This window comes from Geospiza fortis, unplaced genomic scaffold (genome assembly GCF_000277835.1).
Source record: "Geospiza fortis unplaced genomic scaffold, GeoFor_1.0 scaffold412, whole genome shotgun sequence".
NCBI lineage: Eukaryota > Metazoa > Chordata > Aves > Passeriformes > Thraupidae > Geospiza > Geospiza fortis.
This window is the reverse complement of record NW_005054504.1, coordinates 1,099,860-1,118,888: the sequence shown is the minus strand read 5'-3', so window position 1 is coordinate 1,118,888 and position 19,029 is coordinate 1,099,860. Positions and strand designations below refer to the sequence as shown.

At 34.3% G+C, this 19,029-nt stretch overlaps 1 protein-coding gene across 5 annotated transcripts in view; it reads left to right on the top strand.

The window, feature by feature from the left end:
* RPGRIP1L (RPGRIP1 like) overlaps nucleotides 1-19,029 on the top strand; it is a 41,390-nt gene that overhangs the window by 10,162 nt on the left and 12,199 nt on the right. For 4 of the 5 annotated variants that reach the window (XR_004082531.1, XR_004082532.1, XM_031063417.1 and 1 more), the window contains 9 exons: nucleotides 1,893-2,039; nucleotides 3,139-3,212; nucleotides 7,674-7,813; nucleotides 10,035-10,141; nucleotides 11,634-11,813; nucleotides 12,485-12,602; nucleotides 13,748-14,200; nucleotides 15,243-15,394; nucleotides 16,919-17,002. Coding sequence is in view for 2 of the 5 variants with exons in the window: in XM_031063417.1 (XP_030919277.1) it covers nucleotides 1,893-2,039; nucleotides 3,139-3,212; nucleotides 7,674-7,813; nucleotides 10,035-10,141; nucleotides 11,634-11,813; nucleotides 12,485-12,602; nucleotides 13,748-14,200; nucleotides 15,243-15,394; nucleotides 16,919-17,002 (1,455 nt within the window). In the remaining 3 variants the exon portion in view is untranslated. The remainder of the gene's footprint in view (nucleotides 1-1,892; nucleotides 2,040-3,138; nucleotides 3,213-7,673; nucleotides 7,814-10,034; nucleotides 10,142-11,633; nucleotides 11,814-12,484; nucleotides 12,603-13,747; nucleotides 14,201-15,242; nucleotides 15,395-16,918; nucleotides 17,003-19,029) is intronic. The other variant, XR_004082533.1, reaches the window with a different exon arrangement.

Below are 19,029 nucleotides of genomic sequence, written 5' to 3'. Positions count from 1 at the left end.
TCTAGCAGGTCATAGCGATTTCATCTGCAAAGTCATACCAAGCAGATTATGAAGAATGAACTGAGTTGTCTGGCTATGGAAAGAGATCCCAAATCATTTAAAGAGAGGACTTTGACTTAGATGTACTGATTTACCGAAAAAGCCTACCAAGCCCCCTTCACTTTATTACTCTTTGCTGAAGTTTGGGCAGTTTGGCTCTTCTGTTCTGTTAGGATTTAACCTCTGCTCGTATGTTCTTGGAAATTATTTTATAGGGCCACTTTAAGTAATAATTTTCCTTATAAGAAGAGCAATTTTATGAAAATATCTCCAGAACCTGCAATTCCATAGTAGATTATCTGTAGGTTTTAATTATACCACTTTTTTTCTGCTTTTTTTCCTGTATGTATATGGAAAACTTCATATACATACAAAGGTGGTATGATAATACCTTGGAAATTGGAGACTTCCTGTAAGCGGGAATCCTACCTGCAATAGAGCTTTATTATGTATCCAGCCTTAAGAAGTGGAAGCACTGAGCGTCCTTAAAAACACCTGTGTGCTTATTGTTAGCATGCTAAGTAACACTTGTGCCATTAGATTTTTCTTTGATTCCTTTTTTGACCATGTTTTTCTGTTTCTGCATTTTGTTTTGCTTTGCCTCCTTCCCCCTCTTCAGTGTAACTCCTGTATCTTATCTGCCAAACTGAGAAAAGGTTTAACATGGCATTTTGTCTTCTTTCTCTTTAAGAAAGCTAAAACAGAGAGAGTTTACTCTAGAATTTAGAGTTAAATTCTCTCTGTTTATAACTATAAATAACTAGTTATAAAAATAGCTATAAAAATAACTCTATTTCTTTTTGTTAGACTGCCTGCTAATATTTTTTTATTCTCTGTGATTTTTGTCTTCCTGAGAAATGAATACAAAAAACTGAAGATCAAGTTGGTGACTGATTTTTCCTAGTTTTTTTGTTAATTTCCAGTCTGTTCAGACTGCATGTGAACGTAAACGATTTTTACAGGATTAACATTTAGCTTCTCCATTTAACTACTTTGTAGGAATGCTGTATGGAAAAAAATGAAGCTAACTTCTTTCTGTCTAAAAGCATTAAACATTAACTATATTCACATATGTATTTGGCATAAATTATCATCTAGTCACTTTATGAAACAGGAGATTGGGTTTTCAACTAGTTTGTCTCAAAACATAACTTGAATGTGATTTACATGTGAATTTTTAATGAATGAGGCCTAATTACAGGATTGTAGGCAGTATAATATTAACTAATATTCTGGAATAGTGGCTCCATTGGCATCTTCCATTTAATTTTAAAATTGGTTAAATGTACCATCAAAGTAAATGAAAATATGATGGAAATCAGAAGTCCCTTATTAAATTTCTTCTAGCTGGGAAATAGAGCTGAATGTATGAGGGTTGCAAGAGAATCATATATCTACAATTGTGTGTATATGTGTATCTATAAGTATAAAGATTTATATGTGTGTGTTTTTATATGTATATATAAATATAAGGGTTAAGAGAGCTGTGGCAAGCTCTATGATTAACATAGATGTGGATGACACTGATTTCTGCTTGCTGCTGCAGTGGTTTTTGGTTAGCATGTACAACCACTGTAAACACTGCAAAATTTTTTTATTGCTTTACAGATTTATTTCTTTGTCATTTTCATCATGAGGAAACTGAGGATTTGATATTCATGAGGGCAGCCAGGTCACCTTCTGCTGGCCATGGGAAGAGAAAGTTACTTTTAGTTACTTAGTTCAAGAATGTGTCCTGCTGATGACATTGAGAACATCTACTCAATAGCGCCTTGAGAGCCTCGTGTTGAAATACACAATGTGGGAACCTTCTACAAGGTCTGATTTTGATATTCCTTCCTTCCTTTTCACAGAACCTAAAGAACTTGAAGACCAACCATGATGCTTTATTAGCAAAAGGTGATGAACTGAATGTTCAGCTTAAAGAGGAGCGGTTAAAGTGCTTTCATCTTCAAAAAGAATTGCAGATGGTAACTATTTCAAACAGAAGGACAGAAGAGGTGAGATTGTGTTCCAGAGATCTTGCATCTGCTTGAAGTACATACAGATAAGGGAAGAGTTAATGATGAGATACCTTTTAATTGTGAAAATGTGAATAGATGTTTCAAACACATTTAGAAGACTGACGTGGTGATATATATACTAGTGATATATATACTTTTATCCCATTAAAAAGAAAAAGACAGTGGCTGCTGCTTTGCATTTGGTAGAATATCAATCACACTTGATCCCTGTGCCACATAGTCACTGCACCAGTATTTGGACAATATTTGAGGTTAAGATATAGGATTCCATGTCAATTCTGATAATGAGCAAATGGTTTGTTAGCTGAAAGAAAATTATACTTAATTTATTGATAATAGTTTTTTAGTATTCTTTCAACCTGATTTCATTCCAGTACACTATAGTGTTATATCTGATTTAGCAGTTCAAATCAATTACTTCTGTTTCTTTGTCTAGAGGCTCTCTGTGGATGTCATCCACACTTAGGGCTAAAAATCAAGTGGTTTATTTCTCATTCTCTTCAATGCATGAGGAGTAAGAGTCTGCAGTCTTACTTGTTTTTCTGTTACATTTTGTAGTAAATTTAGTTTCACCACCTGGTTTACCTATTTTAAATGTATTTTGCATGAACCAGGTTTACCAAGAAGTAACTCACAGATACTTCCTCCAAACCTTTAAAATATTGTAATGCATGAAAGTATCTTCTTGCTATCTCATAGCTTTAAAGTTATGTCTTGCTTTAGTGAATGTTTTGAAAACAAGAATGTGTTGTTTATCATGTCAGTAATACACTTAGACTTTTAGATTTTTATATTATTTTGCATGTATACCCTGAGATTGGCTCTTATGGTTAGAGCAGGATGCTAATACTGCCAAGGTTGTGGTTTTCATCCCCAAATGGACCATTCACTTTAAATTGGACTTGATGATCCTTGTATCCCTTCCAACACAGAATATTCTTTGATGCTGATTTTGTATAAAAAGAACAAATAATAGCTTGACAATGCCTACAAATAATTAACTATCTTTCTTCACACATTCATTGTAATTTGCTTTTGTGCTGTGCATCAAATAAAACTTCCTTCTTCGTTTTAGTTACAGGAAAGAATAAATGATCTAGAAAACGAGAACAAACTCTTGAAGGAAAACTGTGATAAGCTGCATAACAGGTAAGTTATGGATTCTGTATATAAAAAATTAGGATCCTGTCCTGTTGAATAGAACTTCATACACTAAGTGCTGGAATGTGCCTATTGGGTGTTTGTGCACACATGTAAATATGTTTGTGCTCCAGTTTATCATATCAGTAAGTGTATATGGAAACATTCATGGTGCTCTGCCTGTATTTCATCTGCCCTTTTTAAATGGACCAACTTGTTCTAATACTCTTGAAACAATAGGACACTACTTTTAAAAGCGTAATTAAAAATAAGTAGGAGTCACTTTATTTTGAACATAAATGAAAGAATTTTTAGTTGAATTTCTCATTATTTTCTTTAGAGTTATTGTTGAAAGAAGGATACTTCTAGGTAGATATATATTAATTTGGATTTATTTTGGGTTTTAGGATTGTTTCTTGGGGTTTTTTTTAACAAAGAGGTGTTTGAATTTTTGTCAATGGGATAAAAGTTCTTCCAGCACTTCACAGTGAACCTATATAAAGTCTGATATTTAGCTTTTTCACTAATTATTTTTGAGGCGTGGTTTGTTTCTGTTGTAATAGCTATCATTTCACTTCTACTGATACAGAAATAAGTAATTCTAGCCAATTGCCACAAGCATATGAAAGAAAAAAATGACCTTCAAATGACTTTTCCTTTATTGTGAAACTGTGATTTTATTGCAGTAAAGAGGGTTATATAATAAGACAGGTGTCTTAGAGTTAATAACTGCCTCAGAAAATATGTAAAATGCTTGACATATTTTCTTGTATTGAAATTATTTCTCCTCTTAAAGTGTTTGGCTTGTCAGTGTGATGTCTGTCAAAAGAATACCAATGACTAAACACAATGTGAGTGATACCAATTTTTGTTTATAGAATTCTTACAATATTTCTTATACTTCCTGTACTGTTTGTGGTGAAATTAAAAATTATAGAAGTGAAAAATGGTGAGTACAAATAACTTAAAATAGTTTTTTACTTATGAGATGTAACAGTTGTATTATCACAATACTCAGAGATTTGTATAGGGGCAGTTGATCAGTTGTCTGTCGCTTAAGTTCTTTGTAGATTTCTCCAAAATTTGATCATGTTATAAATATTTCCGATTATGATTTCTTTCTCTCTTTTGTCATTATTCAGAAAAGTAATACTTACTAAGAAATCAACTTATGATATTCCTGTTCTACTTAAGTCATAGAGAATTTAAGATGTTTAAATAAAATTAAATATGCTTCTGTTACTATGTAGTAACCTACAATACGGCTGTTCTTTTATCTAAAATGATCTGCCTTTTCATATAGTCCCATTTAAATGTTGATTCATGTTTCATCATTCCATATTGTGGTTTTACTCCAGCCAGCCACCAAGCCCCTCACAGCCCTTGCTCACTTCCCCACCAGTGGACTGGGGAGAGAATTTAAAGAGTAAAACCTAGAAAAATTGTGCAGTGAGATAAAGACAGTTTAATAGGGAAAATAGAAGCTGTGCACGCAAGGAAAGCAAAACAAGGAACTCATTCCTGGCTTCCCAGGGGCAGGCAGTTGTTCCATGCCTTCAGGACCCCATCACACATTACAGTGACTTGGGAGGGCAAACACCATCACACCAAATGTCCTCCCTTTCTCCTCCTTCTTCTCACTTTATCTACAAGAAAATATTCCTTTGATCTGCTCTCCCAGCTGTGTTGCCTCCCAGTTTCCCACACTCCCCCAGCCCTTTCCCCAGGACAGCAGTTTGAAAACCAGAAAAGGCCTTGGTTATCTCCAAGCCCTGCTCAGCAGTAACAAAAGCATCTCTGTATTATCATTGCTGTGTTCAGCACAAATCCAAAACACAGCCCCATACCAACCACTAGGAACAAAAAGTACCTGTGCCTCAGCCAAAACCAGCACATTGAGTAACAAGAAATTAGAGAAATGGATCATTTCATTATAACCACTGTTTAATGGCTAGCTTTTTCTTATTTTCACAATGGAACTCTACTGCAGCTTACTTTTTGCTAGTGGTGGGTAGGAAGTGCCCACAGGTGCTAGATCATTAATAAATCTTTTTAATAGAGGAAAAGAGGCACAAATCCATCCTTTGCTGTTGTTATTTTTGGGAAGTTGATAGCAATTTTGCCAAAGACAGGACTGCAGAACTGGGCCTGAAAAGTTTGCAAAGAACAAGTATGAATTTGTCAGTTGACTCTTATTATTTACTCTTTGTCCAAGAAAACAATACATTTTGATAAAGGGTTTGGAAGAGTGGTTTTCATATGACCTTGTAATGCAAACCTGACAATGCCTAAATTCTTTCAAAATGAACGGTGCCCAATGTGGTTGACCATTATAGTTTATTCACATGGCTTTTACTCTGGTGAAATACCATAGATGTGACAGATTTTCCACGTGAATCTTAAATTCAAATGAAAAAACAACACAAGTGGACTCAATTCAAACTAAAACATTACATTAAGCATAATCATTAAGCATCAAACATTAAATATAATCATTAGCATTACATAGGCTTGGAGGAAACCTGTCTTCTGAAATCTTCTTCATTTAAATACTGAGATCTTGAACTGCCATCATAGTAACTCTTAAAGGTTTCACTGACAGTATAGTCTTCCAAAAAACTGCATTAGATGTAGCTACATCTTTATGTGAAATTATTGTACCTAAAGCTAGCAAATGCACATACAGTTGTCATTGAAATGTGAAAACACTTTCAGAATTGTGAAAACTAAGGGTATTTGATACCTTTTTTGATATGCTTTGTTCTTTCCTTATGGGACCAATGAGGCTTTAAGCAGTTAGAGAACACACTGTATCTTTTCTATACCTAGGCAGTACTGTGGAATGATAGTGGGTGTAGTGCATTATATTCTCTGCATATTAGGTTCAAAATTATAGGAGAGTAAAATAAATCTTATTTTACTGCAGGACTTAGAAGCATTCCTTAAGTTCATGCATGCTGTAAAAGACAATGTGTCAAAGTGTAAGATGTTCTGTGCCTGGAGAAATGTATTAAAAGAGTTTAGGTATACTATGAAGAAATGACAAAATACAGGGAAATAAAATAGTTTTTAAGAAGAGCACAAATCCAGAATATAAACCCTTGCCATATACTTCAGAGTCTACAGTTCATGCTGTAATAGTCTTTTTTTCCTTTAAGGTCATTCTTCAAATATTTTTGATGTAACTGCACTTACACGTACTCAGAATCACTGCATGTAGTCACCCATCAGAGCAGTCATTCTCTTTGAGTCTACAGGTACAGTCTACAAGGCTCTGTGGGCTGTCCCTTCTGCAATAACAAATTCTTCTTCTTCTTCTTTTTTTTTTGTTGTTGTTGTTGTTGTTGTTGTTATTGTGGTTGTTGTTGTTGTTGTTGAGGCTTGTTACATAGATGTCTGGGAGAGATGGGCTGCAAAATGGATTCCAGAAGATTTTTTTAATACATTTAACACATTTTAATACATGTATATAAAATATAATATTTGTTACCTGGTGAACGTCTGCAAAGGAAAGAGTTGAGGAACTGATGGCTTTGTTTAAAGAAAACCCCATAGTTTATGATTTTTCACAGAATATGTAAATGAATAAAACTGGTTTATGATTTGTTAAGATGGACATTTTTCCAGTCAATAAGAATGCAAGAATTGAACAACAGTAATATGAAGAGCATAGTACTCACTGGCTAAGAAAGCACATTACATTGCTTCTTTTTTTTACCTGTAAGGAATTATACTGTAAATTATGTAATATAATTATTTTTATTTCAGTCTGAATTACACATTTTGTTATGGTTTCAGCAGTTCTGATTCTGTACCCCTGCAGTCCTTGCAAATAGATTGGCAGTTTATAATAAATAATATTAAAGGCAAAATAGTTATTCTAATTTCTTTTCCCACCTTTTTTTTTTTTTTTATTTCTTCAAGTAGGAGAAAGATGACTTTATATGCACTTCTTAAGCAGTAGCAGAATTGTTGTTTTAGAGTATGAGAAAACTGTTGTCACTTTGTGGTCAACATTTCTTTGACCAGGCAACTGACTTGAGGTTCTGCATGTCTCACAAATTTAAAAGAAATCAGGTGGATGATTCCAATTCTCTACATTAAGAGGGTTTGTACACAAAGAAACCCTAGTTTCGTAGTTGTCACTTGCTGAATTTTTCTGTTGTGGATTGTTCTGAGATATGCATCTCAGTTGCTTTCCTAATCCCACAAATGTTGCGTGCTACCAACTTTTTTTAACTTTGGAGCTGTAAATTAAGGTCAGTTCCTTTGCTTATCCGCAAATCTTTCATGGTTTTTAATTGCATCCTGAGAGAGCCACCTGGGTTTCAAGAGCAGTCGACCAACATGTTTACGTGATTCCTCAGCCACAATGACAGTGGTCTCTGTGCTGCTAAAAGGTTTTCTTCTTGATTATTTTCTGCTGAAGCTGATTTCTAAAAGTTTTTCATATAACGTGTTTTATTGCAGTGTCTTCAGTCTGCCTCATGAACAGCAATGGAAATCAAAGGAACAGCAACTGAAACTGCAAATTGCTAAACTAGAGGCAGCTATCAAAAATGATCTAGCAGACAAAAATGAAATCCTTGACAAGATCAAAGTAGAAAGAGGTATATTTATGAGAAAACTAGTATTTTCTCAAAATGTGAGATTATACCCATATTGGAGTTGAGATATACTGCCCAGAAAAGTGGAATCTCTGTTGCTGGTGTTTTCAAAGCTGCATTTTAAGTATACATTTGCTAAATACACCTAAGTTATGACTATCTATTAAGTGCAAAATATGACCCAATACAGAATGAGCTGAATGAGGCCCATATAATTTCAGCTGCATTTATTCTTCATCTGTTGGGTTTTCATATTTACTCTTTATTCAGTATTTCTTCTCTTCTCTACACTGAAAGTTCTTGTGGAAAAGAGACCCCTCTGACAGTCTCTCTCAAATTATAAACCACTATTCTGTTCACTGTACAAAGCTATGTGAAGCCCATTTAGGCCCTTGGCAATGTTTGTCTTTCATTAATTCAGATTTGTTTTTATTTTCAGTATATACTAATTTTTATTTACAGCATTGTACATGTAAAATAACAGTTTTCTTTTAATCTAATGAACAGATTATTTCATATGTGTTTTTTTCATACTGTAGGACAACTTCTTAGTGAATACTGACCTTGCAATCTTTATTTTAATCTCAGCACTGGTTACTGTAGCAATATGAAGTTTACAAAAGACAAGCACAGACAGAAAGTGAAGATACTTAGTTCAGAGTTGATTCTTCAAATGTGTATTTTTAAGACGTGTATTTCTGCGAACAATTTCATAGAATGAAGTGGGCCAACTTCTTGTGAATAATTCTTATGATGATGGGTTGAGTTCAGCACATGCGTACCATTAGGATTCTCAGTAGCTCTGCTGACTTCACATACCAGATTGAATATTTAAATATTTTATTTGATCACAGTAAGTGTTTGCAAAATTAGCCTTAATTGATACTAAAATAAAGATGCCTTAAGCTACGTTATTATGAAGCTACGACATACTAACAGTTGTTACTTGTAGCATGATTATGAAAAAACTGGCATTCCGTCTTCTTTCCTTCCTGTGGCCATTATGTTTAACTGTCAGATGTTTACCATCCCTTCCTCAGGTAGCTTGTTGTACTCCTAAACTGAAACACCGGAGTACTACACTTCCGATTTCTATTGAAATGACTTGCTGCAGCTGGAGTAGATGTTCTAATATCCTTCTAGGCCTCTGTGTATAGGATTTGATTACAGCTCCGTCTTTCACAAAACATAGGCAGTATAACTTTCTTCAGTCACATATTTCAGAGTATCTGACTTTGCTGTACATTCCTCTTTGAAGTTCAATAAAGAATTGAAATTAATGCTTGTCTTAAAGTACTGCCTAGAACTAGTGTAGAAATAATTTCTTGTCTACCCTTTGTGGTTTGGCATATGAGTCTTTTTCCTAAGCTTTTCCATGTCTAAGAAAGATGGTAAAATAAGTGAAGCCTTGAAAATTCTTAATGCTACAGGAGACCTACATCATCTTGACATTTTCTATGTCCTCCTTCTGTATTTCCCTTTTACAATGATCCTGTAATTTGATCTGATTGTTTTAGTAGTATTTTTCTGGCCATAACATCATAATGTGCTTTGTAATAGTTGAAAGAAATGTATTTAGATAGAAAATAAAGTAACACTCTATATTTTATGGGGTTTTTTTAATATAGTACTTTCAGAAGCTAGATCACCCTTCCACCAGCCTCATTTCCTTTAGACTTTTATACCTGTGTTTTTCCCAGATTCTCAGTCATAAATTACAATAGCTGTTTGGTTCATGTTCATTGAAGCTTACTAACAGTAGTGTTTCATACAGGTTTTAAAAGACTGAGATAAGCTAATACAAATTCCAAGTTGAAACAATTCCTATAGCAAGGATTGTTGTCACTCATAAATTCATACAGTGTATGTATTTACTTAGTTATGTCTAAGTACTTTTTATTTTACATTAATAAAATCTCATTAATTGCTGCATTTGTTATACTTGTTTGTACTACTGTTCTAGAGAGTACACTATTTAATAAGTACAATTTTTTTATTATTGTCTCAATAGAGAAGTATTGATTGTGTCAGTAAAAGTTGACGTCTTGCAAAAATTAACCCTGTCCCAACCAGAACAAGGACACGAAAATTTCCCCATATAAAATACATTAGTTTCTGCATTTTGCAATGAAGTTTTCATGTATATATGAATATGAAAAAATCAAGTTTGTAATTTTCTTAACTATGTTTAATTAAGTGTAATATTTTGTTCTTCTATATCAAGACCAAAAGGAAAAGCTGATGCAAGACAACAAAGACCTGCAGTTGCGCTACCTGGAACAAAAACAACAACTAGATGATCTGAAAAATCAAGTGAAGTTTTTAACCAAGGTGAACTGTATTTTTGTTTCAAATATGAGGAAAAAACCACTCTATGATTTACTTTTATGCATAGTGCAGATACTTCTTGATACTTTCTTCTAGTCAAAGAATATAGAAAAATAAGTGTTTATTTATTCATGCTATCAAGCAAAATATCATGTCTAGTGAGAATGTTATCTTGTTATCTTGTTATGCTGAATGTATTTCTTCAATTCACATCTGGTAACACCTTTCCATTAAATGTCAGGAAACTGATGTTGGTGTGGCAGAATTCAATGAAACCCTCTTACTTATAAAGGTATCTTACAAAGAGTGTGGGGTTGGAACTAAATAATATTTAGGATCCCTTTCAACCCAAACCATTCTAGAATTCCATATTTTGCATTCTCTTATTTTCTCATTTGTGCAGGGTGTTTTTGTTGGTTTGTTGGTTTTGTTGGGTTTTTTCTTCTTTTGTTAAACCCTTGGCTGACCATTGTATGCTTTCTACACACCTGGAATTTTCAAGGGCTGAATTATTTGAGCATCTTTCAGTAGTAATGCCTCAAGCTCAAATGAGGCATGAACTACTGGTCTTGTCATTTTTTAGTTACAGTTAATCAGAAGTGAAGATGAAAAGATTGCAAGAATTAAATCTTAATTTATGTAAATAGTTCATTATAACAACAAAGGAGAATTAAATCAGTTTCACAGCCATTTAAAAAAACTTAGTTTCTCTCAGTTAAATGACTTATCATACCATCTTGTGATCCCTATAATGTTTACTAAAACCAATTTTGTTTATGAATTCTGTAATTGATGCAAGTATACCATAAGCATGGAAATTCCAGTATGTGGTATAGCAATACCACAGGAACTTATCTTAGGAACTTAACTTTGATTATTAAAACAGAAAAACAAAAATACTCAGAAAATACTCTATTCTTTTTTCTTTTGCACAAATTAAAAATGGAGTGAGAGGAAGAAATCAGTGAACAAATAATTTTGCAATGTTTCCACTGTTTGGGTAATTTATGTTTTATTTTCTTGAGGAAGTGTTTACTGTAATGATGATTATATAATGATAATTTTTTAAAACCCCACAAATACAGAAAACCTCAATGAAAACTAACTCCCCAGTATTAATAACAGAAGGAATGTAGACTTGAGAATAATAATTCGGGGTTTGTATATTTATGGAGGCAGGATTATTAATTATGAGAAAGGCAAATATATCTGTTTGTATTTTCATTGGAGTGACAGGAGTGATTGCTTCTGAATATCTGATACATTTTAATTGGTTCCTGATAATCATGAGATTACATTGCTGAAAACAATCCTGACACATTCTAGTCTACCTCATTCCTATTTTTGTGTTACCATGTGCTTAAAGTTTATAAAGTTCTGCTTAATGCCTTACTGTTGTACCAAACGTATATGCCAATGTTGCATTAAGCCATGCACAAATACATGCAAATCTTTTGCAAAAATATTTTCTTGTAATTTTTCTAATGTGCTCCAGGATCGAAAGCAACAAAAGAATGTGAACCTTCTGTTCTTTGAAAAAGTGGAAGATGATATCCATAAAGATGTAGAATACTCCATGCAGGAGCTGCAGTTAACACATGCGGAAACTGTGCAAGAACTTGAGAAGACAAGGAATTTGTTACTTGTGCAGCACAAAATTAGCAAAAATTACCAGGTACTAAACTCTACTCACAGTGGGAAATAACCTGATAATAACATTTTAACCTTTGTAGCTCTGACACTTGTAATAATTAAAACTTGCAAATTCAGCAACAAAGCCAGTCTGTGCATAGGGAACCAAACATAAAATCTGTTGTTGCTTAAGGTATTGTTTAAAAAATGTGCGATCCAGGTGACTAAATTGTAGTTTTTAGCTCATCCTGCCCTTAACCCTCAGACTGTTCCTTCTCTCTAAGCATTATCTCTGAGCGTTATCTCTGAGCTTCTACTAGGTCTTCACAAGAAAATGTGCTTATCAAATAAGCTTCCTTTCCCATACCTCCACTCTGCTTTCTCTGTCTTCTTTCTACTTCCACTGTTAGACTAGTGCAGATCATATTTTGACTTTTCATTCAATTAATTAGCATTTAAAATAACAAAATCATTAAAGAAACTGTTGGGTATATTGCCCTAAATAAAAGCTACTCTGTTTTTCCTATTGATGTTTTTAGGTTTTGCTGACATTAGAACTGATTTGTTGTATTGATAAGTAAAAAACTGCTATTTTTGCATACTCTAAATGTTCTTTCCTCAAATCTAACTGTATTTTAACTTGTAGCCAAAAACATTTACAACATCAGTACAGACAATCCTCAGAAGTTCTTTTTACTTGCAATTGTTTTTCAGACTGAAGTAGAAACAATGACAAGAAAGATGGAAAGTCTACAGAAAGATTATGAGCTCAAATTGGAACAGTATACCCATCTTCTCGATATTAGAGCTGCACGTATCAGAAAACTAGAAGGTATCTTTAAATTATGTTCTTCACTAATTTTTTTTATATTTTATCTCTTCCAAATTACTGTTTTAAATTTATTCTCCAGGTGAAACACTTTTCCATTCCTAAAACTACTAGAAAGGTCAGTTCTTTCATGGAAAGGTATCTATTCCAGTTAATTTTCATTGACTTAAATGACAGTTATTAATTAAACCAAATCCAACAAAGTGGTTTTTATACTGCAGCTATTGCTGAATAAGAATAAAATTACCAAACTTGTTTTTTTTGATAAATCATACTTTTATGGTCAACCTTTTACTTTACGGTACTATCATTACAGAATCACTTTGTGTTACTAAAATTCCCCAAGCCTTGTTATAATATACTGACATAGTATTTAAACAGGATGAATTTCAAGTATTTTTTTAGTGGCTTCACTGTGTAAAAGGAGCATAGGAAGCCTCAAATAGGATATTTTACAAACTCTGATGTTGAAACAATTTTCACATTTTGTCTCCAAGTTGCATCTATTGCATCATGGTTTATGTCCTAATTCTGTAAGCATGTATTTTGATTTCTTAGAAGCATACAATTCCAGAATGGCTTGGGCTGGAATCCATCTTATTCCAAACCCCTTCGAGGGGCAGGACACCTTCCACTAGAAGACTACTCAGAGCCCCATCCAACCTGTGTTAACCACTTATTAACCACTTATCACCTGAAGCTGGGAAACATGTGAAGGTCTTTGCTGATAGTTCTATCCACTCAAGATGCACCATATGTTAAAAGTCAGATGTATTATTTGTTTCTCTGGCAAATTTAGATCAACCCTACAAAAATGTGCATCTTAAATCTCTGCTACATTTGCATAGTGATACTTACTTTGAATATTGCATAAGACTTCTGAATTTTACCTTCCTCACTCCCTTGTAACCTGATAATAACTGTTAGAGGCCTGTGTCTATGCATACTGAGGCAGATCCATTGAAGAAACACTCTTGATTGTTGCCAGTGTGCTCAGTGGGCCTTCAGCGTATGAATTATTTTTGATAATGCCTTTATGAAAGTAACATTGTTAATATAATTGAATTTCATCCTTTCTTCTCAGTCATTAGTTGTATTTGAGTTTTTAAAAAGACAATCGTATTATAACTCTATTTTATCTGTTGCAGCGCAACTAAGAGACATTGTGTATGGTACAAAAACACTTAAGTCCAGACAAGAAGTATTGCCGAATGATCCAGTGGGTGGATTTGTTGAAACTGTTCATTTAGAAAGAGGAGAGAACCTTTTTGAAATTCATATCAGCAAAGTGATCTTCTCTTCTGAAGCTATGCACACTTTTGGTGACTGGGAACCTGCAACCTTTTGTACTTACGCATTCTATGACTTTGAACTTCAGATAACCCCAGTAGTTCATGGGAAGACCCCATCATATGACTTCACTTCTCAGTTTCTTGTGCAATCTGATGATAGCTTCTTTCACTATATACAGGAAAACAACATCACACTGGAGGTTCATCGTGCGTATGGCATAGATTATGAAACAATTGCCTCTTGTCAGCTTAAGTTCCATGAAATCTTGGAAAAGGAAGGCAAGATCTACAACACAGCAAATATAGTTGGTAGTTAAGATCTCACAAAGTATTCTGTTTGATTATGTGTCACTGTATTGCAAGTGGTAAATAATGCATATTTGACCAAAAATGAATTTGTGCATTACTGTTTCAAAAGGAAAAAAAAAAGTGTTTACAAGAATACTATTTTCTGTTGGATGTGCAGCATGTTTTTGTGCTTCTGCCAACATTTGTGGAAAGCTGGGATGGGTGCAATTTTGCCCATAATAGCATATAGCCACAGGGCAAGAGGGAAAAAAACCAAAAAAGGAGGCACCCCCACTTTGCCCATCAGTGCTTTGTATCTGGGCTGAATGTCCTAAGTATATCCTCTCTTTCCTTATCCATAAACAAAGGAAGAAATGGTTTAATCTAAATTGGTAAGATAAAGTTTGCCATATAATGGTGAAAAAGGTACAAATGATGGTGATTATGATTAACAATATATATATAGTAGCATAATCTAGGAGGGTGTTTATTTACATTTTGTGGATTATTTTAGGCAAATTCATATTCATTATATTAAAATAAATTTAAGGTATCCTGGACAAGACACTTCTAAGATGTCTTGAATGTTCTTTGCAGCTTACTTTTTCTTCTAGAAACATTTTGTCAGATCAGCATATTCAGTGACCTCTTAACTGCCTACTGTTGTAGAGAATCTGGTTTAATAAGGCATTGTAAAGTGGTACCTTTGCCAGTAATTTAAATTGCATACTGCTTCTAACTGTTAACAAACAAAAGTGTCCTAACCTTTATTTGCCTTAAGGAGATAAAAATATTGAACTTTGATTTGGCTTTGTAGTAAATATTTAAGTAGAGAAAAATGGCTGTGTTTTGATTTTGGATCATACAGTGGGAGCCTGAGGAATTGTTTCTGTTTCTAACATGAACTACAGATGTCACATCACAAGCACTGGTGTAATGCATAGGCTCAATCTTTAATTTGTGGCTGTTCTGCAAATCTTGCATTTGTGGGTTTTCCTAGCTTTTGAGTAACATACCTCAGTGTTGAAAAGAAAATTAATGCAATCCCCCATTTATTCCTTAGGAAAAACAGGACACATTCAAAATTATGGTACCGTAGAATATTGGATCAGGTTACAAGTTTCTGTGGACCAAGCTGTTCTTCCCTACAAACAGAGGTCAAAGGATCTGGGATATATAATGCCCAGTTTTAGGGAGCATGAACAACCATCCAAGGTATGTTTGGGTCTGTACTTGATAGAGAGAATTACTTCATGGAGAAGAGAAGCTTCAGGGTGACCTAATTGCAGCCTTCCAGTATCTAAGGAAGCCTACAAGAAGGCTGGAGAGAAGCTTTTTACGAGAGCACAGGACAAGGGGGAATGACTTCAAATTTGAGGAAAGTTGATTTATATTAGAAGGCAGAAATTCTTCATAGAATCATAGAATAGGCTAAGTTAGAAGGCACTCAGCAGAATGAATGAGTTGACCTCCTGGCCCTGCGCAGACACCTCAACAATTCCAAATGCTCCAAATGCAAATTGGGACAATCCTAATTGTCCAAATGCTCCCGGAGCTCTGACTGCCTTGGGACCATGACCGTTCCCTGGGGAGCTTGTTCAGTGCCCAACCACCCTCTGTGCAGAGAACCTGTTCCTGATGTCCAACCTCTCCCTCTCCTGACACTACTCCAGGTGTTCCTTCAACTGGTACAGGTTGCCCAGAGAAGCTGGGGCTTCCCCATCCCTCGAAGTGTCCGAGACGAGGTTGGATAGGGCTTGGAGCACCTGGTATAGTGGAAGGTGTCCCTGCCCATGGCAGGGAGTTTGTGACAAAATTTTAAGTTCCCTTCCAATCCAAGCCATTCTGTCATTCTGCAAGAGTTTTGATAAAATAACTGTTGTTCTTTCTTTCTTAGTTGTTCTTTCTTAGTTGTTCAGTTCTTTCTTTTTAAGTTCAAATAGCTTAGGTCTAGGGTTGATATGTTCAAAGTGTAATAAAGTTAAAGATTCTTGAACTGGAAAACACGTTAGCAGTTTTTCATATAAAGAGATCAAGAACTAGTTGAATTATCCCTTGTCTGAAGAGGCAAAGTCTTAAACTTACTTATTTTTACTGAAATTGTCACTATAACATTTGACATTTTATTTCATTTTCTTGAGCTGTAAGTGGCAGATCATACTCATGAATTTTAAACCAACTAGGTTTCGGATACATAGAGTAGGTGAAGCAGTTGTTCAAAAAGGTTTTGACGTCCTTAACATTGGAGTATTATGAGATTGAAATTCCTTCACAATGGGTTTTTTACTGAGTTTTTTAGCTGGATATTGAAGAGCATTTTGAAAATAAAATTCACTTTGCAGTCACATTTAAATTAGGGCCACAGGAAAAAAAGGGACTTTCAAACATCTTCAACAGTCATTTAAGAAATAAAAGCAAACAGGTTGAAATGCAAAAATGAAAATGCTAGAGTTTTTAATGGGCTTTTTTTAACCTGAGTTGTTTAGAATATTTTATTTCTGGGGTAACTCTAATGTTTTCTATTATTCCATAATGTAAATTTATATTATATATAAAATCTCCATGGGTTCCATGATGTAATCTGAGAAGTATGTTGTGTATGAATTCTGTTAAATTGTATCTGAGTAGAATTAAATTTGGTGCCACTAGATTTGGCTTTGAAAAAAATTAAGAGTTCCTCATAATTTGCTATAAAATAAGATGGCAATAAGTGTTCTTCAATATATTTGTTTATTACAGACTCCAACACTCAAAATGAAGCAGCGTGCAGCTCAAGCACACAAGAGAGTCTCTTTTCTGGATCTTAGTGCAGTACAGATGGCAGTAAGTTCTAAGTATTTCTGTTATGCACAATGAAGCATGAAAGGCTACTTGTAGCTCCATATGGGCAATTTGTAGAACTAATAATTAAGAACACTGGATTATTTTAGCAGCACAATACTGCACTGTCCCAGGCAATGAATGATAGCGTAGTACTGCATAGAGGTGGAGGACGCAATGCAGTGATATTTGTGTGACTCCCTCAAAACTGCTTGATATCCTCCACAGTTTACAAGTTTCAATTTCCACTTAGGGCAGATTCTAACAAGACCAATCAGCTCGCTCTACACTGTGTTTCTCAACTCTCTGCATTATTCAAGTGTCTTTCTACTGTGTACCACTTGCACTGCGTATAAGTGCCTCTATAGAAACCAGCTTAATCCAAACAAATCCTGACTGTTGGGCTAATGGGATACACAATTTGACACAGTTCAGAGTCACCTCTAAAATTAAGTTTATCAGCTGAGATTGCACACATTCTGAAAATCATGATACTTCTTAACTTGGCATACACAGTCATCTGTACATCCTTCCAGAGTCTAAGACAGTCTACATGGAACTAACTCAGATGAATTTGCTGCATTTTGTAAATTTTCTTCTGAAATAATTTGCATTCAAGGTACTAAAAATAGGTTGTGTTTAGTCTTTCAAGTAAATCCGGTAAGTAAAGGTATGTTCTTCAACAGGCAATTATAAAAAGTTATATTTATCTATTACATATAATTATAATATTAATAATATTGCATTAATTAAAAACTAGTTGTGGGGTTTTTCCCTTTCATAAATTACTTAATTGGATTTATTCTTTGAAGTGTTAATATCAATTTTTGATTAGCAGATTCTGTTACTGTTTGGTTTACTATGACTAGAACTTCTTTGAGAGCTATAGAGTATAGACTGGAAATAAGAATTAAGTCGATCTGTTGCATTTATCAACTTTAAAAAACAAAAAGTCAAATGTTGGTGAATATAATCTCTTGAGAACTTAGATATGAAAAACTGAAATGTTAGCCAGATAGTTGTACACACAAAATATCTTCAGCTGTCCAAACAGTAGCTTCTCAAAGTTTGACAATTTTTCTTGAGCCAGGATTTTCTAAGTGAGACAGCTACTTGGTCCCCATCAGAAGTCTTTGTTCTGGGTGGCAGCTCCTCTAGCCTTTTAAAAAATCTAAACCTCATTGTCTGGTTAAGGACAAAAGTACTATTAGGCCTAAATAATGAAACAGCTGGGCCTTCTCTGATGTCTAAGTCTTGTGATGAAATGGCAAGAAAGTGTCCATGCAAGAAAAACAGAAGTTCGACAGATTAAAATGGGAAGTTTGTTTCATGTTCCAGTTCATTTTCTCAATAGCAGAGAATTTAGCTCTTAATAAAATTTCTTGTCAATGTGATACATGCCTAAGCAAATAAAAAAGGAGACTCACTAAAAGGCGGGATGAATAGTTTGTCTCACCCAAACTGCTTATGAGAATTGTCCAGCCTCATACGTAAAAGTTCTAGCAGAGGGTAAGAACCAGTGATGCTAATGCAGGGAGGCAAAGGAGGCATTTTCTATCCAAATGCTTTTCCACCAGTAAATCTATACCTGCTTTTGTATAATAATTATCTACTGCATATTAAAGGCTTCCCCTTGTTTTATTCCTAACTTAGGAATCTGTGTTTGAAAATAATGCGGAAGTACTTTGACATTTAAAATGAAGTTCCATAGGGTTCACTACAGTTATAATAATGGCCTAACTACAGATTTGAGATAGTAACATTCATACCAAAATCAATTCACATGCACACAGGTAAAATTATGTGCAGGCCTATGTGTGTAAATTTAGCTATCAAAAGTTCTTGGGTACAGTGTGTGTTTTGGGGTTTTTTGACTGAGTCTTGTAGAACTTGTAGAAAAAGATTAAATATAAATGAAACAGGAAATCAAACAGGCTGTATATATGTTGATAGGTACAAAATCATTATAATAGTTATGTTTTCACAAATGCAGTTAGATATATGTCCTTCTGCTGTATATGAATTACATG